The following is an 18,043-nucleotide window of genomic DNA, read 5'->3' as shown; positions in this document are numbered from 1 at the left end:
AGAGATGGGGAGGGACTCTTGATCAGGGAGTGGAGCCATAGGATGAGGGGGAATGGTTTTACACTGAAAGAGGGGAAATTTAGACTAGATATTAGGAAGAAACTCTTTACTATGAGGGTGGTGAGACACTGGAACAGGTTGCCCAGAGAAGCTGTGGCTGCCCCATCCCTGGAGGTGTTCAAGGCCAGGTTGGACAGGGGTTTGAGCAACCTGGTCTGGTGGAAGGTGTCACTGCGCATGGCAGGGGGTTGGAACTAGATGATCTTTAAGGTCCCCTCTAACCTAAAGCATTCTATGATTCTGTGATCACGGGGAGGTGATGCCTACTGAGTGTCAAGGGGAGGAGGCAGGACCTTGAGAGGGGCGACCAGTTGATGCGTGGTGATGGCCTGAAGACACAAATGAGAGGGAGGAAGGCAGCCAGAGCACCCTTCCCTTTGCAGAGGGGATCCTGCTCATGGGGAAGTGCTTCGGGATGTGGGGACTCAGGGCCGGCCCGGGGGCAAGCACCCACCACTGGCATGCCGGAGGGGAAGACAGCCCGGAGCCAGCAGAGACCGGCCAGGGAGCTCGACCGCAGCCTTCCTGAGGGGGGGACCCGGGGCGGGAGGCATCCGGGGCAGCCACAGGGCTCCCGGGGCGGCGATGGGCTGAGCGAACGGGCCATCCTGCGGGGTTCGGCAGATTCAGCCCCCTCCCCACCTGGAGGGGAGACCCTCCCAGACACTCTGCATGGAGCAGATACACACCTCCCCATCACTGCATGGAGCGGATCCCCCCACAAACACGCTGGACAGAGCAGATACCTTCCCTCCCACCCCCCCCACCCCCCCCACCCCGGCATGGAGCAGATCCCCCACACCCCGTCGCATGTATCGGATCCCCCCCGACACACACTGCATGGAACAGATCCCACCCCCCGCCCACTGCATGGAGTAGATCCCACACACCCCCGAATGGATCGGATCTCCCCCTCCGCATGGATCGCATCCCCCGGCTCATACACGCCCCGGATGGAGGATGCCCCGGGGGGCGCAGGCAGCGCAGGGCGGTGTCCCCGCCCGTCCCTCCCCCGCTGGCGGCCGCTCCCCGCGCTCCGGCGCTGGCTCCCGGAGCCGCTCCCCCGTCCCGTCCCACGGAGCTGCGCCACGCACGGGCTGCCAGGGCAGAAGAGCGGAGCCTTTCCAGGCACAGCCACTGTTACAGCCCTACGGACAGATCTTTTCGGTACTTTTCCTACTTAACTGTTTGCTTCTCTCACGCAGGAAAGTTGAAGCCCCAAAGAACAGCTGAGGGGTGTGTTCCCATTGTCCTGGGAACCACTTTCTCCCCGTAGCACATAACCTGGAGTTTGGGAACTGCTGCCGTACCTGATGCATCCATTCACACTCATTGTCGATCTCGTAACGAATTGATAGGCCTTACAGTCGCCATGGCATCACCCAGGTTTATTTTTTATTTCTCACAGCTTCTGTGTAGGGTTGGCTAAATGTGACCTGGTCAAAGATCAGTTACATGCACACCTAGTTACCTGCAGCATGTAATCACTATCTCTGTTGGATGCACTGAAGTCTATATAGTAAGAGAGCTTGCCGCAGCTCCGCTCGGGGACCTCATTCCTCTGATTTCTAAATATAAAGAAAGGAAGAAAATGTAGAGGTTCTTGGAGCAATTGAATTATTTCTGGGGTTGCTTCAGGTCTGCGGCTATTGCAAATGCTCTGCCATATTACTGGCACAAAACCAGTATCTCCCAATTCTGCTGATAGACCTGGATTCTTATCATCGATCGTATCTGCTCTGTCTCTTGGGAAGCACAAAGAGGACTTTCAAAACTCACTGGTTTTGAATAAGTGCCAATTTCTGGCCTTCCTTTATGAGGCCGCTCCAGCACCAGAGTGGGAGGAATGCAGCTGTGGCTGCCTGGTGTTTGGGCAGATCTTTGTGGCACTTGTGGTGTAGAAGGGTCCTTCTCTGCAAGCCTCCAACTCACCTGTCCTCCAATATCACGACTTTTGGCTCGCAACTTGTTAACCTGGCATTCAGCAATATCAGCTCGTTCTTCAGCCTCTTCCAGCTCGTGCTGGGTCTTGCGGCATCGTGAGAGATTAGCGTTTGCCTGTTCTTCCTGAAAGTCATGCAGTGCTGTCAGTGACATGGGCACGAAGTGACATTGCTCCGTTACCATTACACATTACATGTGGCCACAGTAACATCCTACAGCTCACAGCCACCTCCCTGTGCTGCCGGCGCTCCAAGCGCTTCTATCAGCACTGTCACAACATGAGCCCTCTGCTGGGGACAGAGCAATTAGTCCTGCTCAGTTCCAGCTGGCAGAATTGGGTAGTTCGGCTCCAGAAGTGCAACAGCTCCATGATAATTATAGCTGTGCTATAATTAATAATCTGTTGTGAGCCGTAAGTCTTTACCAGGTAAGGAATACTTAAAGCCAGTGGCCATAGCTGCCCTATCAAACTGGGTGTTCGTTAATTTTAATGAACATGGGAGCCCAGGCCTTTTTGAAATCTCCACCCTGGGCCCACAAAGATTTAAAAAGAGTTCTCCACTCACAGCTTCCTCAGCCTGTTTCTTGTATGCTTTCACTTTTAACTGCAGCTTGTCCACCAGGTCCTGGAGCCGGAGAATGTTTTTTTTATCCTCTTCAGACTGTGGGAAGTGAAAATCAAGTCAGCCTCGGAGGATGGACTGAGGTGATGCACGTAAGAGGGCAAAGGATGTGAAATACCTGGTAAGTGAGCTCCTTCAGCCTTCGCTCATACTTGCGAGCACCTTTCAGTGACTCTATTCCCCGTTTCTGCTCAGCATCGAGCTCATTTTCTAGCTCATTTATCTGAAACACAGCATCATGGTGAAGATGGCAAACTGCCGAGAAAGGCTGCTGATCCCACTGCAGGACCCTGGGAAATGGGGTTCTGTGAACTACGGCTGCAGAGACAGTGCAGCTTCCTGCAGCTGCTTCTTTGGGCCAGACTGGCTAAAAGCTGCTTGCTGTGCTATATTAGTAGTGACATATTGTGTGAATCCATATTTATAGAAGGAATTTAGCTGTGCATACCTGGGGCATTTATTTCCAAAATTAGGTTTAAATCTGTCAGAGAAGAGGAAGTTGAAACAGGGAGGGGAGAGTTCTGTCAATGTTCACCAGGTAAATAGGGGAAATCTATTTAATTTGTAATTTTTGAGTCCAGCTCACCCTCATGAATAGTCCCTAACAACCTCCCACAGCTCTCTGCCTCTTCTGCAGTGTATATAAGTCAAACCTGGACTCCAGTGTTTTTATTTCTGTATGGATATTTTCAAAGCCAAGAGCACCAAACCCCGAGTCAGTTGTGCTGTATTTTGCAACAGCTGAAGAGCACAGTAACTGGTCGGGCAAGGGGTCCATCCAGCCGGGCGCTCTGCCCCTGGGAGTGGCAGCAGCGCATACTGCGCAGGGACAACAGGTGGCGTATCTGTGCCCCTTCCCTTCAGTTCCTCTATAAACCCGCTGACTTCTGATCCCTTTTGCAACCTTGTACCAGCTGCCTCTGCAGCCTCCCAAGGCAGCAGGTTCCAGAATTTCACTGCCAGCTCTGTGAAGTAGTTCCTTTTATTTCTTTTAAACCGATCTCCAGAGGAAGACGTTCTGATCTGAATCGTGTGTCCTTACTTCTCATATTGTGCATTTTGATATGAATAACCATTCAGAATACATCTTGGTCACTGCTGTCATGATTCTGTAAATGCTGATCACTTCCCCCTGAGCTATCTCCTCTCCAAATGAGAGTCCAAGTCTTTTTTGTCTCTCCTCATAAGGCTCCACCCTAGATACCATTCCCTGGATGCTTCTCTAACTGTCAGGTCCTTCTTGAGTTGCAGAGACCAGAATTTGCACATGGCAAGTTATGGTCTCTGTCTTGTTCTCAGTGCCCTTCCTAATGAAGCCCGAATTTTTTTCTCTTTTGGGTTTTTGCTTCTCCTGCATGTAGGACAAACAGCTTCTGAGGCATGTCATGGACGAGACAGATCTCCTGGCTGAACTAGCATTACCAATTCCACTTTCATCCCCAAGTAAGTCTATCTTAAATTATTTTTCCCTAGGTAAGTTACTGTATATGTCTACCCTGATGTTCATCTGTCACCATTTTTGCCCACTCACTTTTTACGAGGTCATTCTTAAATTCTTCACCCACAATGTGATGTACGACTACTCAGTGTAACTCATCAAAACTGCTGGAGATACCTGGGGTTGTCCCTGTTGTCCCCTTCCAAGGAGGTTCCACCAACCAAGGGCCCACTCAGGAACTTAACCTTAGCCCACCCTCATCTTCACCATACCCTCGCCTCTAGTTTCTGGAGTTGCTTCTTTCCACCCCTCAGAGCCAGCTGCTCAGCTTCATCCAGACGGAGCTGCAGGTCCTTCACTGTCTGTTCCAGATTCCTCTTCATCCTCTCTAGGTGGGCACTGGTGTCTTGCTCCTTCTTCAGCTCTTCTGCCATCATGGCTGCCTGGTAGCAGTGCACAGTTATGTTACAAATAGGCCTCCCTGTCTCTGGCGGTTCTGCGCTCTCCCCAAGAGCAATGCCCAGCTTCACACTGGTGTGTGGCTCTCCATGTTCTCAGTCAGTGCCTGTGGCTGTGCTAAGGGTCTGTCATATAAAGAGGATTACCATTTCTCAGTATCTGTATTTCTAAAACTACTCTGCCTTGGAGAACAGGCAGGGTTGATGATAAGAAAAAAATAATTAGAGCATGCAAATGACTCAGTACCAAAATTTAATTTCTTGAGAGTCAGTGGAAATTAGAGACATCTTGAAGTACCACCAGCTAGCACTCTGCATCTCTGGGCTTCCAAAGGATATTGAATATCTGGCCATTTGCTGCCTGAATTTGCTGAAGAGTCAGACTCGTAAGCAGTTTTTGCCAATGAAATGACTCCCAGTATCTCGAACTACAATGAAAATCTTCTGCCTGCTGAGATCTTCAGAAACCTGGATGGATAGCTGTCACCAATGTGACAGAGCAGAGGGGAACCCACAGCACTGCCGGTGGTGGGCAACCAGAACTAGACACAGCTCTTCAGGCCCAGGTGCACCATGAAGTCACGGTGGGACTGTTAGTCAGTAGTGCGATCATTTTCTGTTTCATTTTCATATACTTTTCCTAGATAGTCCTAAGATTTGTTTCTTCTGATGCTGTGGAACTGTAGCCTTGTTTAAGTGAAACATTCCTAATCTCTTTACTTCTTACATGTCTAGCATTTGTATAGAAGCATGTATAACTTTAGTCTTAATTTCTGCTTTTCTGTGGTGTGTCTAAACAGGACTTGGTTAGACCACCCTTTCCCTATTACAGTTTTTCCTATTACATCTGTTCTATCCTGTCTGTTACATTTATCCTGGAAGAAAAAGTGAATGTGGGTATGATAAAGGGGAGGCAGGATGCCTCTTCAACACAGACTGCCAGCAGAACATGAGTAGAGGACCTTGACTGAAGGGATCTTCCAGGGCAAGCAGGAGGGCAGAGGCTGTGTGAGGCCCATGTGGGAGGGATTGTGTGTCACCAATATTTTCTGTTCCTATGTCGAAGAATTAGTTCTTCTCAACCCGATTGCTCCTTTCTAAAGTATAAAAGTGACTGTGGTAATATAAAGTGGAAGAGAGGCAAGCAAGAGGACTTACATCTGTGATCGCTTTCTTTGCTTTCTCCTCTGCATTTCTGGCTTCCTGAATGCTATCTTCAACTTCATTCTGTAAATGAGTAATGTCCACTTCCAATCTCTTCTTGGTGTTGAGGAGACTTGTGTTCTGTTGGGACAGTCAGAAGACAGGTCATTCCCACCCTGTTTCACTCTATTCCCACATGCCTGTTGTAAAGGAGATACCAAATACCTGCGAGTGGAGAAGCTGCACTCGCTCACTGGCATCTGTCAGCTCCTGCTCGGAAACTTTCCGGGCTCGCTCTGTCTGCTCCATAGCAGCTCGCATCTCCTCCATTTCTGTTGTCATCAGATTGTTTCTACGCTCTACCATAGCAAGCTGCTCCTTCAGGTCATCATTCTCTCTCAAGACATCATCCAAATGGAGCTGAGAATCCTTTGAAGGTGGAAGCACAAGGAGATTCAGAGGCAAGCAGAATGAGTGGCAAAGACCTGTAGGACAGTAGCCCTCATGGTCCCTACCTTGAGTTGCCCTTGCACAGCTTTGAGGTGCTTCTGTGTCTCTGCTATCTGACAGTTAGCATGGCTCAGCTGTATTTCCATGTCATTCAGATCTCCCTCCATCTTCTTTTTCAGCCTCAAAGCATCATTTCGGCTTCTTATCTCAGCATCCAGTGTAGTCTGCATAGACTCTAATACCCTCTGGTGATTCCTCTTCAGCTGTTGAATTTCCTCGTCTTTCTCTGCACTCCTTCTGTCAACATCTGACTTCACCTGGTTCAGCTCCAGCTGAACACGTAAGATTTTTCCCTCTTCATGTTCTAAAGAGCCCTGGCAAGGTTGAAATAATATAATTTGTCTCTGTAGTGTCCGTGATTGGGAAATGCCCAATTTTGCAGAATTTTGACACTTTGTAGTCAGTAACGCAGATATATTTGCCTTACTGTAGACCTTTAGAAAAGGCCTAGCTCTGAAAAAAATGACTGCTGTTCCCATACACAGGAGTCATTAAACCTTAGCTGGGTATAAATCAGGAATTTAGGAATGAGACTCCTTAGGAAAATGCTCCTTATATAATAAGATCTGGGCACTGAGGGCTATGTTGACACTGCAGAGATAACAAAACATGTGAATACCTAAAATTGGTCAGACAAGCCTCATGCTCAGAAGCAGCTTGCCTTCTCTTGCATCTCTGTGCTGAATTCTGCTTAGGGGATCTACATTTAGTCCCACCCCAGTGACTGTGTCGGCATCTTGCCCTTCCATACAGCCTTTTTCCTCTGATACTCATACTGTCTATCTTCAGATGTCTAGGAGTTAGAAGCCTGAAGCTGGGTCTTTACAACCAGTGGACAGAAATGAACATCCAGAGAATAAAACGGCTGATGTAGCCTTGGCATCCCTTTTAAGAACAGACCCTCCAGAGATGCCTAGTTCTCCTTTTTGATTCTAGAATGAGCCTATGGTGACTAATTCAGGATTAGACTGATGACATTTAGATGCATGAATTAGAGCAGATGGATTTGCATGGCCACTATAACTCTTGCTTCTACTGCCCACCCATCTAGTGAGATCTAAAGATTAGAGATGTGTCAGTTGTTTTTTATTTCTTTTTCTACCTAAGGGGAGTTAGAGAGAAAATAAGGTGAGGCTCTTCTTGGTGGTAGACAGCAAAAAGACAAAAGGCAAGGGTCAAAAGTTGATACAGGGGAAATCCTGACTGCATATAAGGATAAAAACGTTTTTCCATGAGAATGATGCCTCACTGGAAAAGGTTGTCCAGCAATACTATGAAATCTTCATCCTTAGAAATTATAAAGAAGAATTAGTTAAAGCTTCAAGCAACCTTTGTAACTTTGAAGTCAGCCCTGCTTTGAGCAGGAGGTTGAACTAAAGACCTTCCAAACATCCTTCCCACCCTAGGTTAATTCTGTGTCTCTGTATTTGAGCTATGTCCTAGGTATACCATGGGCAGCTATCAAAGGCATTTTGTGGAGACTCAGGTATGGTCATATAGAAGTACCAAAAGCTTTTCCAAGAGGCAGTCAGAGCAGATAGGGAAGAGAAGGCAGAACCTAGACAAGAGGGAACTGAAAGAGCTGCAATCTGGCATGGACTGGGAAAAAAGTAAGATTTAAAGTTATAAAGAGCTTAGGGATAGCCAAAGACAGTAAGGAAGATGGAGGGACCATGGAATTGTAGGACCTGGTATGCAGTGTTTGTCAGCAAAGCACATCAGTGTACCAGTAGCATCTCCAAGATTCAGCTGATCCCCACCAACCTCTCCATGTTCATTAGAACCCATGTCCTATGAACTGACTCCTTCAATGTATTACTGACTCCTGTTCATTGAAAGTGGAGGAACTGAAGAAATATAGTCTTGATTCTTTTCAACAGTCATTTTTCTTTGAATGGGAGATGAAATCAAGAAAATTTTAAAATATGGATTAGACATGCTCTGAAAACATCCTTGATTAATTTGACTAAAAAATGAAAATTGTCAGAGTTTTGAAATACAAGTGACCTTTCTTTAGCCTTTCAGAGGAGCAAATTCAAATAGGTGGTGCAAAATGAGCTCAATTTTAGTCTGGGACTGAGTGTTTTTGTACATGATAGCACAGCAAGAAATGCCACATAGGTATGGGAGTGGAGCCGTCCCTGTACTATTTGGTCTGCTTGTGCTCTCCTACTGCATCTTTGTGACAGTATCATGACAAACAGGAATGTGTAATCTCCAAATTTTCTCCATTCACGATTTCTCTAAAAGCAAGCCTCCTTATTGAGGACACTTGCCTCTGCTTCTTCTAATGCTGCTTGAAGGTCACACTTTTCTTGCTCAATTTGCTTCTTTGCTTTCTCCAGTCCATGATTAGCTTTTCCACATTCAGCAATCTGTTCGGTGAGATCAGAAATTTCCTCTGCAACACAGAAAACAGATTCAACTCATCTTAGGTAATATTGTCAATGGACCTGCAATTGCTGTCTGGCAATGGGAGTGATGGAAGACATAATAATGTAGTGAGATGCAGCAGTGAGGAGAAATAATAGGTCTTGTCTCTTGTGCAATCTTTATTTCTGATTACCTGCTATTTCCAGTTCAGTGTGCAATTTGAAAATGAGAGGGATCAACTGCATTGAGCTCAGAGAATAATGTCAACTTCCTCTGGATAATGAAATTACAGCTCGAGAGACGGTCCTGTTTGATTGCTCTCTTTATCCTCAGATACTCCCCAGGGATCCTTCAGCTCCCAAAGAAGGAACCGATTTGTGTTTCCTTTATATAGTTATTTTGCTCATTAAATGTCAATCTGTTGTGCCACAGCTACATGGTCCTCCAATAATCAGGAGATAGACAACAGCCCTCCAGATTTTTTTTCTAATGGCAGTGACTGAAATAATCTGAAAAAAAATGAGTGTCTGGTTTCATCATAATTTCTCTCCATAATTTGATCCCTAGCCATGAATGGGATTATGATGGTGGGAACGGAGGAGGAATACCATCAGGACGCCGCATGCTGTAGGCCTGTGACTGTGATCAGCTGAACAGGAAAGAAAGTTGCCTAACCTGAACTTTGCGGGAAAACTATAAGGAACAAAACCCTGGGAAGAGGCAGAGCTCTGGTAGCCCAGAAATATAGAAGCATCTTAGGACTCATGGTGGATTCTGATGGAGCTGATGGTGGATCATGGTGGAGCTGCTAGAGATCTGAACTTACGCTGGAGGTTCTTATTTTCTCGTCTGACAGTCTCAGCCTGGTCAACCATTTCTTCATAGGCATTCTTCATCCGGAAGATCTCAGTGCTAAGAGAGCGAGACTCCTTCTGGACAGCTTCCAGGTCAACCTGACTCTCCTGGTACTTCTGCTTCCATTCAGCGAGGACCTGAAGTGACAAGAGCTATCAGAGCATAAGAATGACCCATTCTGCAACACTCCTGTCTCTGCACCTTTACAGGACAAGAACCCAAGAGGCATGGCCTGCTTTACAGTCTTTTGTTTTAGGCTGTTCTCTCCCTGTGAAAATCAATTCACTCTGATACGTACTCTGGCTGTTTTGGTGGAACCTACTTAAATTATCCTCTTCAGCCAGCACTAGTGCATACCCGAAGTTCTCAGGCATAAGTTTGGTTTGACAGCACCGGACACAACGTGCTTAGTCTGATGAGGCTGTGTGAGCCTTTTTATTATTGCAGGAACCAGCGGTCTTGCACTCAGCCCACCAAGACAGATCACGTTACTCGTTGTCTCCTGAGTTTGGTACCACAGCCCTGCAGGGCATCTTTTTTAGCACACTCACCCAATTCACAAGGCTGGGCCAAGGCACAGGGCTGTGCAACATCACTTGGGCAAAGAGTGATGATTCTGTTAAATGTTATTAAGGGCAGTGAAGGCTGGAACTGTGAAAATGAGTCTGAGGCTCTGCCTAACCCAAATATAAGGCTGGCAGACTTAGTGCCAAGCAAAAGTCAGGGCTTGTTAGCTTGCTTGCAAATACTTGCTCAGTCTGCTTGATCAAAGACTAGAAATGGATCCTCCCAATCTATCTCCCTTGTGAAAACTTCATGCTTTTTAAAACTATCAGAAAGCTACTTTATTGTTTGCTGTGGTCATCTGGGATTACTCACACTGTGACACTATCATTGTCACATGTCACATTATGTGCTCCTTACCATAGCTTTGCTTTGGATAAAATGTAATTTATTTTACTGTGAGTGAAGAACTTCCGCAATTTAAGAATTTGGCCTGGTCTATCAAATGTATAACAACACTCAGATCTGGCAGGCTCTTTGAATGAACCTTGTCAAAATTCTTCTGCTTTTTATCAAATGCTGCACAGGCTGCATTCGACCTCTCCACATCAATCATGAGGTCATCCACTTCCCCCTGCAGCCTCTGCTTTGTCTTCTCCAGTGAAGCACACTTTGAGTTGACAGCCTCAATCTGCTCCTCTGACTCCTGGAGGCGCTGAGCAAGCTTCTTTCTGCAGGATGAGACAATCAGAGCTGAGAGAAGGAAAATTCTGGCATTCTCAGAAAATGGGCAGGAAGAGAATTTGGCATGGGGGAGATGGTCAGACAGAGCAACATAGAAAGCTGTGATGTGAACAGTGAGCATCAATAGGAGCCTGGGATGACACAGCACGCTTAAGTGGTGCATAGGCTGGGAGATTACTTACCCAAAGGGTAGACTACACCAACGTGGAGAGGAACCAGAAACACACTTTAAATATTGGCAAAGAATGTGATTTCTCAACTGTTATGATTAACTGCATAGTTAATGCACTGGAATTCTCCTTTCTGGAGACACTCCCAAGCCTCTACTCCTTTTCCTCCTTTAAACTTCTACTCGCTCCCCTTTTCACTCCTAACACATTACAAAGGACACTGCTCTGCATATTGTCCCTACAAGCATATTCTGGTTTCCTTCAGTTCCTTCTCACATTTACACTTAAATGTCCTTCTACTTGCTCCAGACCATCCCTACACATACTTGGCCTCCTCCAGCTCCTCTGTGCGCTGAATGGCGTCCGTCTCGTATTTGGTTCTCCACTGGGCCACTTCGCTGTTGGCCTTGGACAGGGCACGCTGCAGCTCCCCCTTGGCCTCCTGCTCCTCCTCATATTGTTCCCGGAGCAAGTCACAGTCGTGGCGAGCAGACTGCAAGGCGTGGGCCAGGGCATTCTTGGCCTGGGTAGTTAAAAGTATACAAATTGTCAAAACATTAACAATTTGTGACTGGATTTTTTTATTGTATTTCGATAAAACCTCCACATCTCACTGCCCATGGGCAACTGTTGCTCGAATAACAGAAAGAGCAAAGTGAATAACATTAGGGACTCTGTGTTGCAGATTTGAAGTTGTTGAGCAAGATCAGACACTTGTCCACCTTGTCAGGGATACTGCGATCCAGCTCATCCACACCAAGCACTTCAGGCAAAGAGACAGGAAATCCAGCAACAGTCAAGGTGGGAATTATCTCTCAAAAAGTTTCCCTATAAGCTTTTCAGGTAGAATTTGGTTTTTATCTGAAGGTGGAAGAAACTATAAACTATGTCGTCATATCTGACCCAGGGTACACCTGCACTTCTGCTCTCTTTGGTTTTTTTTGGCTACTGTTGTGTTTTTTGCCTGAGGGATTTCCCGTAGCAGTAAGGTATGCGCACAGAGCTATTTCCACTCACTTCTCTCATGATTTTCAACTTCAGAAAGCATGATAATGAGGGCTTAAACTGTCTTCCTTATTTAATTTCTAATCTTATCTATGTGTTATACTCCAAGACAATGTTCAAAATTTTTAATGTTCTTATGTCTCTACCTTTCTCTGAGGAGAAATCTCATTTATTGCTTCAGCTCATTGATTTATTTTACAATTTGTCAGTCCAAATTAAAACAAGTAACCTTATTTTCTTCCTCTAGTTGCCTCTTCAGCTCTTCAGTCTGCTGAGTGGAAGCATGTTTGCCTCGAGTCAATTGAGAGATCAAGGACTCCTTTTCCTCCAGTTGCCGAGTAAGTTCACCTAATGAGAAAACATTTATTTTTTTAGACAGAGATATGAAACATAAAACATAAAAATGAGAAGAGCTAGCCATATGGAAAGAGATTACAAAATATATTGTGGTAAAATGAAGGGAGAGTAGCAATTCCGTTCCCATGAGTAGGAGAAAACTATCAAAGATAAATGTTGTGCTGGCACACTGACCAAAAAACTCACTCATTTTGATTGACAATGCTGCTTTTGGTTTGGTTTTGTTTCCTTGGGTGGAATTTTGACTGCCACCAGGAGGAAATTCTACAGTCTGAGTTTTGTTCAGATCACCCAGTGATGAATATATTACAAAATACACAGGCAGGCAGACAGCATATTTAAGTACTTGCCAAAGAACAATTACATTTAACCTAGGGACACACCATTCTCAGTCTGTAGACGTGTTTTCTGCATGTTCAGATCATTAATTAGTCGTATATGTGCATCATCTTTGGTTCTGACTTCACTGAACTGGTCTTCAAGGGCTCGGCACATCTTTTCCAGATTGCTCTGTTAAGAGATAGAAACATATCCTTCAGCTCATCAAATTGTTCAGAAGAACAATGGCGGTGAGAAGTGTTTCTTCCTGTGCAGCAACCTTGGCTTTGGAGACAGACTCCATGTTACTGGCCAAGTCGTCAATCTCCATCTTCAGCTCACTCTTCTCCTTCTCCAGCTTCTGCTTCACTCGCTGCAGGTTGTCGATCTGCTCCCCAAGCTCAGCCGTGCTGTCCGCGTGCTTCTTCCGCAGGGCGGCAGCCGTGGCTTCGTGCTGCAGCGTGGCCTCTTCGAGGTCGCGACGCATCTTCTGAAATTCTGCCTCACGCTTCTTGTTCATATCGATCTGAGCTGCGGTAGCCCCTCCTGCTTCTTCCAGGCGCTCGCTGATCTCCTCCAGCTCCCTTGAGAGGTCAACTCGCTGCTTTTCAGTCTTTGCACAGATTGCACGTTCAGCCTCAATTTCCTCCTCCAGTTCCTCTGTTCGAGCCTGTGAAAGTTAATTGGTTAAATGAGGATTTCTGAATAGACAGATTTGAAATTATCATTAAGGAATGAAGAGCAACCATTCACGTCCATTTATATCACCACTAGAAATTTCACTGAATTGTGTCCTAGGACATGCAATATTCAGTCTTGGAACAATAGTGAATGTAAAATCTGGTATTTCCTTTTATGTTATAGCTCAGAATGGATTTATTATGTTATGAAGGATCTACTAATCTAGTTTTCTGAAGAAATAGGGGATGTGTCACTGGAAAATGTAAAGGAATGTGAGTTTCTTAGAATTTCCCCAAAATTAGGCCAAAACAAAGCGGTGTCCTCTCTCCATCAGCAAACAAGATGGAAGGGACATTGAGATGAGCAACCGTGGGATAATAGCACTGAAGAGAACTGTCTTCCTGGCTATGCATTTAGAAGGTGATCTCTGTCCTGATCATGACAGATTATTTCACATTCTATTGTTTTCTTAGAAAAGTAGTACTCAGTGGCTTCACTACTGTTATAACTCAGTATCTGATCCATTTTCAAAGCCTGCCACAAGCTTCACTTAAGAAATTTCTCACATAGGTGTGTATGATTGGAGGCCAGAGCTGCTGTAAAAGAGCCCTGAGATGCGAACAGCACCCAGAATCCAGGTTAATTGTTTTATTCATGTGTAGGAGAATATTTTTGTAGAACTGTTTAAGAATAAATATTAATTAATTCTCAGGAACTTGTGCTTGGTGACTAAAAAATATAAACAACTGTTAAACTTTACCTGAAGCTCCTTAATTTTCTTTTGCAGTTGAGAACTTTGAGCCTGCTCATCTTCAATTTTACTTTGCAACTGGCTAATTTCAAAATCCTTTCTGTTAAAGAACAAGAATGCAAATTCAATATGGTTAAGATAAATTTTAGAATTTTAGAATTCAGAGCATAAAAAAATCAATGCAATACTTTTGTAGCCTGTCATCCATCTGTTGCTTATCATTTTGCAGATCCATGATGGAATCCTGAGACATTTTTAGATCTCCCTCCAGTTTTCTCTTTGCTCTCTCAAGGTCCATTCGCAGTTTCTTCTCTTGTTCCAGAGATCCTTCAAGCTAAAACACATAAAACGTACTTTGAAACATGTAAATTATACTTTGAAAGTAACTATTCTTGATTTAAAAATCTAACTAGAGTAGGAAATTGACAAATAGAGAAAACAATCAGATCCTGTATATAATTCTCATCTCCAACTCTGCTACACTCTCGTTGCAAGATCAGAGCTGCCATTAGGCTTTAGTTTCAGATATTAAACTGTCCACAGCTTTGCAGTGCACAGTTCAAGTGCAAGTTTTTGAAAAATACAGAAATTAAAAATTTCCAGTGGCTGCAGTTCCTAGCATATAGACTGCTAAATATTGACAAATTCCTTGTGCTCATAACTTCCTCAAGTATTTCCATGCTGCACAGTGAGAGACCACAAATAACTGCATCAAACTTCAAACTGCCACAGCTGTACTGCTCCAGCTAGTTGGGGCACAAAAGCCTGTAAAGCTGAAATACCCAATGATGAACATAGTTTAAATAGGGAGGGGAAGATGAAAGATGCAATGAATTCCAGAATACCCTGTCATCTGGCAGTGATTTATTAGCTGAAATTATTAGAGATGCCTTGGCTGCTTTAGGTGTTGCTTAAACTCCCAACTACAGATTTCTAGTCTCTTCTAATCTGTCTGAGTATCCCCCTACACAACCCAAAACCTTTTTCTTACATCATCTACTTGCTGCTCCAGTTTGGTCTTGGTTTTGGTGAGTGTGCTGACTTTGTCTTCCTCAACTTGCAAGTCATCCAGTGTCTGCTGGTGGGCTTCCTGGAGGGCCTTTTTCTCCTTAGTGAGTTTAGAAATATTTTCATCCAGAGCTGCCATCTCTTCAGTAAGATTCTTAACCTGTTAGACAGCCAGCATCCATACTATGAGGGGGTGCCTTGAGAAATGACAGACTGAGAACACAGTGAGTGCATCCTTGCAAAATCTTGCATGGATGTAGGCAAAGTGCTCTCCTCAGAAGGTCTACATAGTTCATGATGAGGGTAACAACAAGTGTCATGCCTGACAGTCAGACCTATCTGGTCCTGCAATGGAGGAATGGTAGGTCTCTGAGTTGTTCTTGCTCAAAAAAATTATTTCCTGTATGTGATATATTTTCTAGGCAAATAGCTGTAAATTCTCAACAAGAGAGGTTCATTGAAAACATATTATCAAGTGCCAAGCATAGCCAAGGATATGTTAATTTTTCCATAAAATTGAATGAAACACAACAACATGACGAAGAACCTTATGCCCTTGGAACAAGTGATCACAAATTTAGGGCAGGAAGTTCTAAGTGGGCTTCTGGACATACCAGCTCTGCTAGCTTTATCTTGGAAACTTATTCCTTGTACTTCAATGGAGCATTGCACACCAGCAACCTTATCTCAAACATCCAGGTGCTGTGCACTAGCCTGTCTGACCCTTGCTTTCCACTTGTCTCATTCAGATGGCAAAGCCTGACAGTAGGGATAAGGAACACCCACACTGCTAAGTGCTTTAGCTATATGGCCCTGATATTGGATAAGACACTCCCTCATCCTAATATCCAGCACCAACTAGATTTCCTCTAAGTGTTAGTATAGAAATGTCCAGCATATCTGTAATTGCAAACTTAGGATCCAGTGTTGTTCTCAGTGATGGCAGTGAAGGGAACCTCAGGGTTGTAATTACATCTCTGCTGGTCCTGTTTCCACATCAGGACTGAATGCTGTCACCACAGATGTGAACTTTTGAATTCCAACATATATATCTCAATTCTGTCTTTTCACATTGATTGTTGAGATGTATATGACGAGACCTGTGCTTCTACTGGGGGATAAATGAGTTAATGACCACTTGATATAGACTCTCCTTGCTATACTGACAGTCTGAACTTTAGAAGTCAGGAAGAACTCTTATCATTTCATCAAGTCAATGGAGGGAAAGAATGTCCACAGGAGACACAAATATACTGTTTCCTTATGACTGCAAATAGCCAAATATGGAAATTCTCTATCAAGCACCATAACAACCTCTTAACTCTTTTAGTTCAAAAAGAAGTTAACTCTTTTAGTTCAAAAGTCATGGAAGATATATTTTTCCTAAGAGGAAGTTATAATTTTAACAAAAAATTTTCCATCACAGGTCATTAAGTGGCAATACCTTTCTCCTGTGCCTTGCCACATACCACTTCAATTCAGAGCACTTAGGAATGACTGCAACTTTCCACGATACTGAAAACTGTCTGGGGAAGAATAATTCCCTGATTCCTTTGTCACCTTATTCTCTGTTGCATGCTTCTCCTTTTCCACTTTGGCCAGAGTCAGCTCAAGATCATCAATATCTTTCTTCAGCTCAGAGCACTCATCTTCAAGTTTCCTCTTCTTTGCTGTCAGTTCAGCATTTATCTCCTCTTCATCCTCAATTCTTTCACTTAGTTCTTTAATTTTAGCTTCCAGCTGGATTTTACTTTTGATGAGTCCTTCACATCTTTCTTCGGCATCAGCTAGGTTTTCACTCTCCTGTCAGAACATATTGAAGCCACATTATGTTTATCATAAAAATTACAAAAGGCAACATATGTTGTTCAAGCGCCATCTCCAGGAAACTGATTGCACAAGTCAGAGCAGAATTTCCTTTGCACATCCCAGTGATGTACACAATTTGATCATGAGGAAATTGTCCTGCTCAGTCATGACTTAGGAAAGTGGACCATGATCCCATGGTAGAGACACCTCCTTTCAGCTGGTCAGATGGTTTGACTACAGTAACACACAATAAACTCACAGGGTTTAGTCATAACAAGAAACCTGCAAGGAATCAGTGAAATATATGGGTGGGTAGCAAACTGGATTTCCTGGAAGTATGAGCTTTGATTTGTAAAACATATAGAATTTCAAAGTCGGCTTTCGTAGAGTGTTGGATGATTCTATCTTTAATAAGCTCCTCCAACTCTAATGACACAGGTCAGACTGTTTCTTCCCCAAACTTCCTCTCCCACTTTATTCACATGAGGCTAAGATTGCTCCCATCATCCTCTAAGCTCTCTCAGCTAAGACAGGGTCAGGCTCAGCCTAAATTTTAGCCTGCAACTTTTACTATAATTAACATTTTGAGATGCATGATTAACAGATAAAATTTTGTCTAAATAAATGCTACTATGATGTATTCTAGGCAGAATACCAGAAAAGGTGTCTGTTGCCTCCCAGAAGAGTTATGGCTAAAAGCCATCACTGCAGTAACAGAAGATGGTATGTTTAATTCTCTAATTCTCTCTCAGAGAGAAACCCATAGCACACTGAACATTATGGGTAGTGAGTGTGCATCTTCTAGAACAAACTTGGAGAAGCTGGTTCTTGAGGAATCTTTAAAGCAGGGTTGATGGAAACTCCCTCAGGAAAATGGTACTTAGTGGGAAGACAGAAAGGACTCTTCCAGTACTAAAACAGTGAAAAACCAGGAGTCAAGAAAGAGTCAGACAACACACTTGAAGGCAATGTTCTTTTATGTTCTAAAGTCTGAAATCTGAGTGCTTTGAAAGCCATCCTAACTTGGAAGTTAGTTAACCTAGCTAAACCTGGGCTTCTTGTTTTTTTTTTGGTGTACCATCCACAAAGGGGTTAAAGTGAAGCCCCAAATGCTTGTAAAGTAGGTGAGTTCTTGACGACAGAGCGTTATATACCAAGAAGGGCACAAAGAAACTTAGAAAACTGAGTGAGGTTAAGTTGAAGTTCTGAAGAAGGATTCAGGTAATGAATCTGACCTTCAGCATTAACAGTTACAGCCTTGGTGCTTGAAACAATACCGGAATGTTGTTGAA

The 18,043-nt window shown here is 44.3% G+C and overlaps 1 protein-coding gene across 1 annotated transcript in view; it reads right to left on the bottom strand.

Annotated features, from left to right (window-relative positions):
* Window positions 1–323: 323 nt before the first annotated feature.
* LOC141473062 (myosin-4-like) overlaps window positions 324–18,043 on the bottom strand; it is a 34,792-nt gene continuing 17,072 nt past the window's right edge. The window contains exons 21-39 of the mRNA XM_074160372.1: window positions 16,503–16,745; window positions 14,926–15,102; window positions 14,123–14,268; window positions 13,944–14,034; window positions 12,783–13,172; window positions 12,568–12,694; window positions 12,057–12,175; window positions 11,149–11,345; window positions 10,456–10,639; window positions 9,376–9,541; window positions 8,453–8,577; window positions 6,182–6,490; window positions 5,892–6,095; window positions 5,682–5,807; window positions 4,338–4,508; window positions 2,746–2,850; window positions 2,571–2,666; window positions 1,840–2,127; window positions 324–389 (exon numbers count right to left, since the gene is read on the bottom strand). Of these exons, the coding sequence (XP_074016473.1) occupies window positions 324–389; window positions 1,840–2,127; window positions 2,571–2,666; window positions 2,746–2,850; window positions 4,338–4,508; window positions 5,682–5,807; window positions 5,892–6,095; window positions 6,182–6,490; window positions 8,453–8,577; window positions 9,376–9,541; window positions 10,456–10,639; window positions 11,149–11,345; window positions 12,057–12,175; window positions 12,568–12,694; window positions 12,783–13,172; window positions 13,944–14,034; window positions 14,123–14,268; window positions 14,926–15,102; window positions 16,503–16,745 (3,330 nt within the window). The remainder of the gene's footprint in view (window positions 390–1,839; window positions 2,128–2,570; window positions 2,667–2,745; window positions 2,851–4,337; window positions 4,509–5,681; window positions 5,808–5,891; window positions 6,096–6,181; window positions 6,491–8,452; window positions 8,578–9,375; window positions 9,542–10,455; window positions 10,640–11,148; window positions 11,346–12,056; window positions 12,176–12,567; window positions 12,695–12,782; window positions 13,173–13,943; window positions 14,035–14,122; window positions 14,269–14,925; window positions 15,103–16,502; window positions 16,746–18,043) is intronic.

Source organism: Numenius arquata, chromosome 17 (assembly GCF_964106895.1).
Source record: "Numenius arquata chromosome 17, bNumArq3.hap1.1, whole genome shotgun sequence".
Taxonomy (NCBI): Eukaryota; Metazoa; Chordata; class Aves; order Charadriiformes; family Scolopacidae; genus Numenius; species Numenius arquata.
Note: the sequence above shows the minus strand (reverse complement) of the source record. Positions and strands in the feature narration are given on the sequence as shown.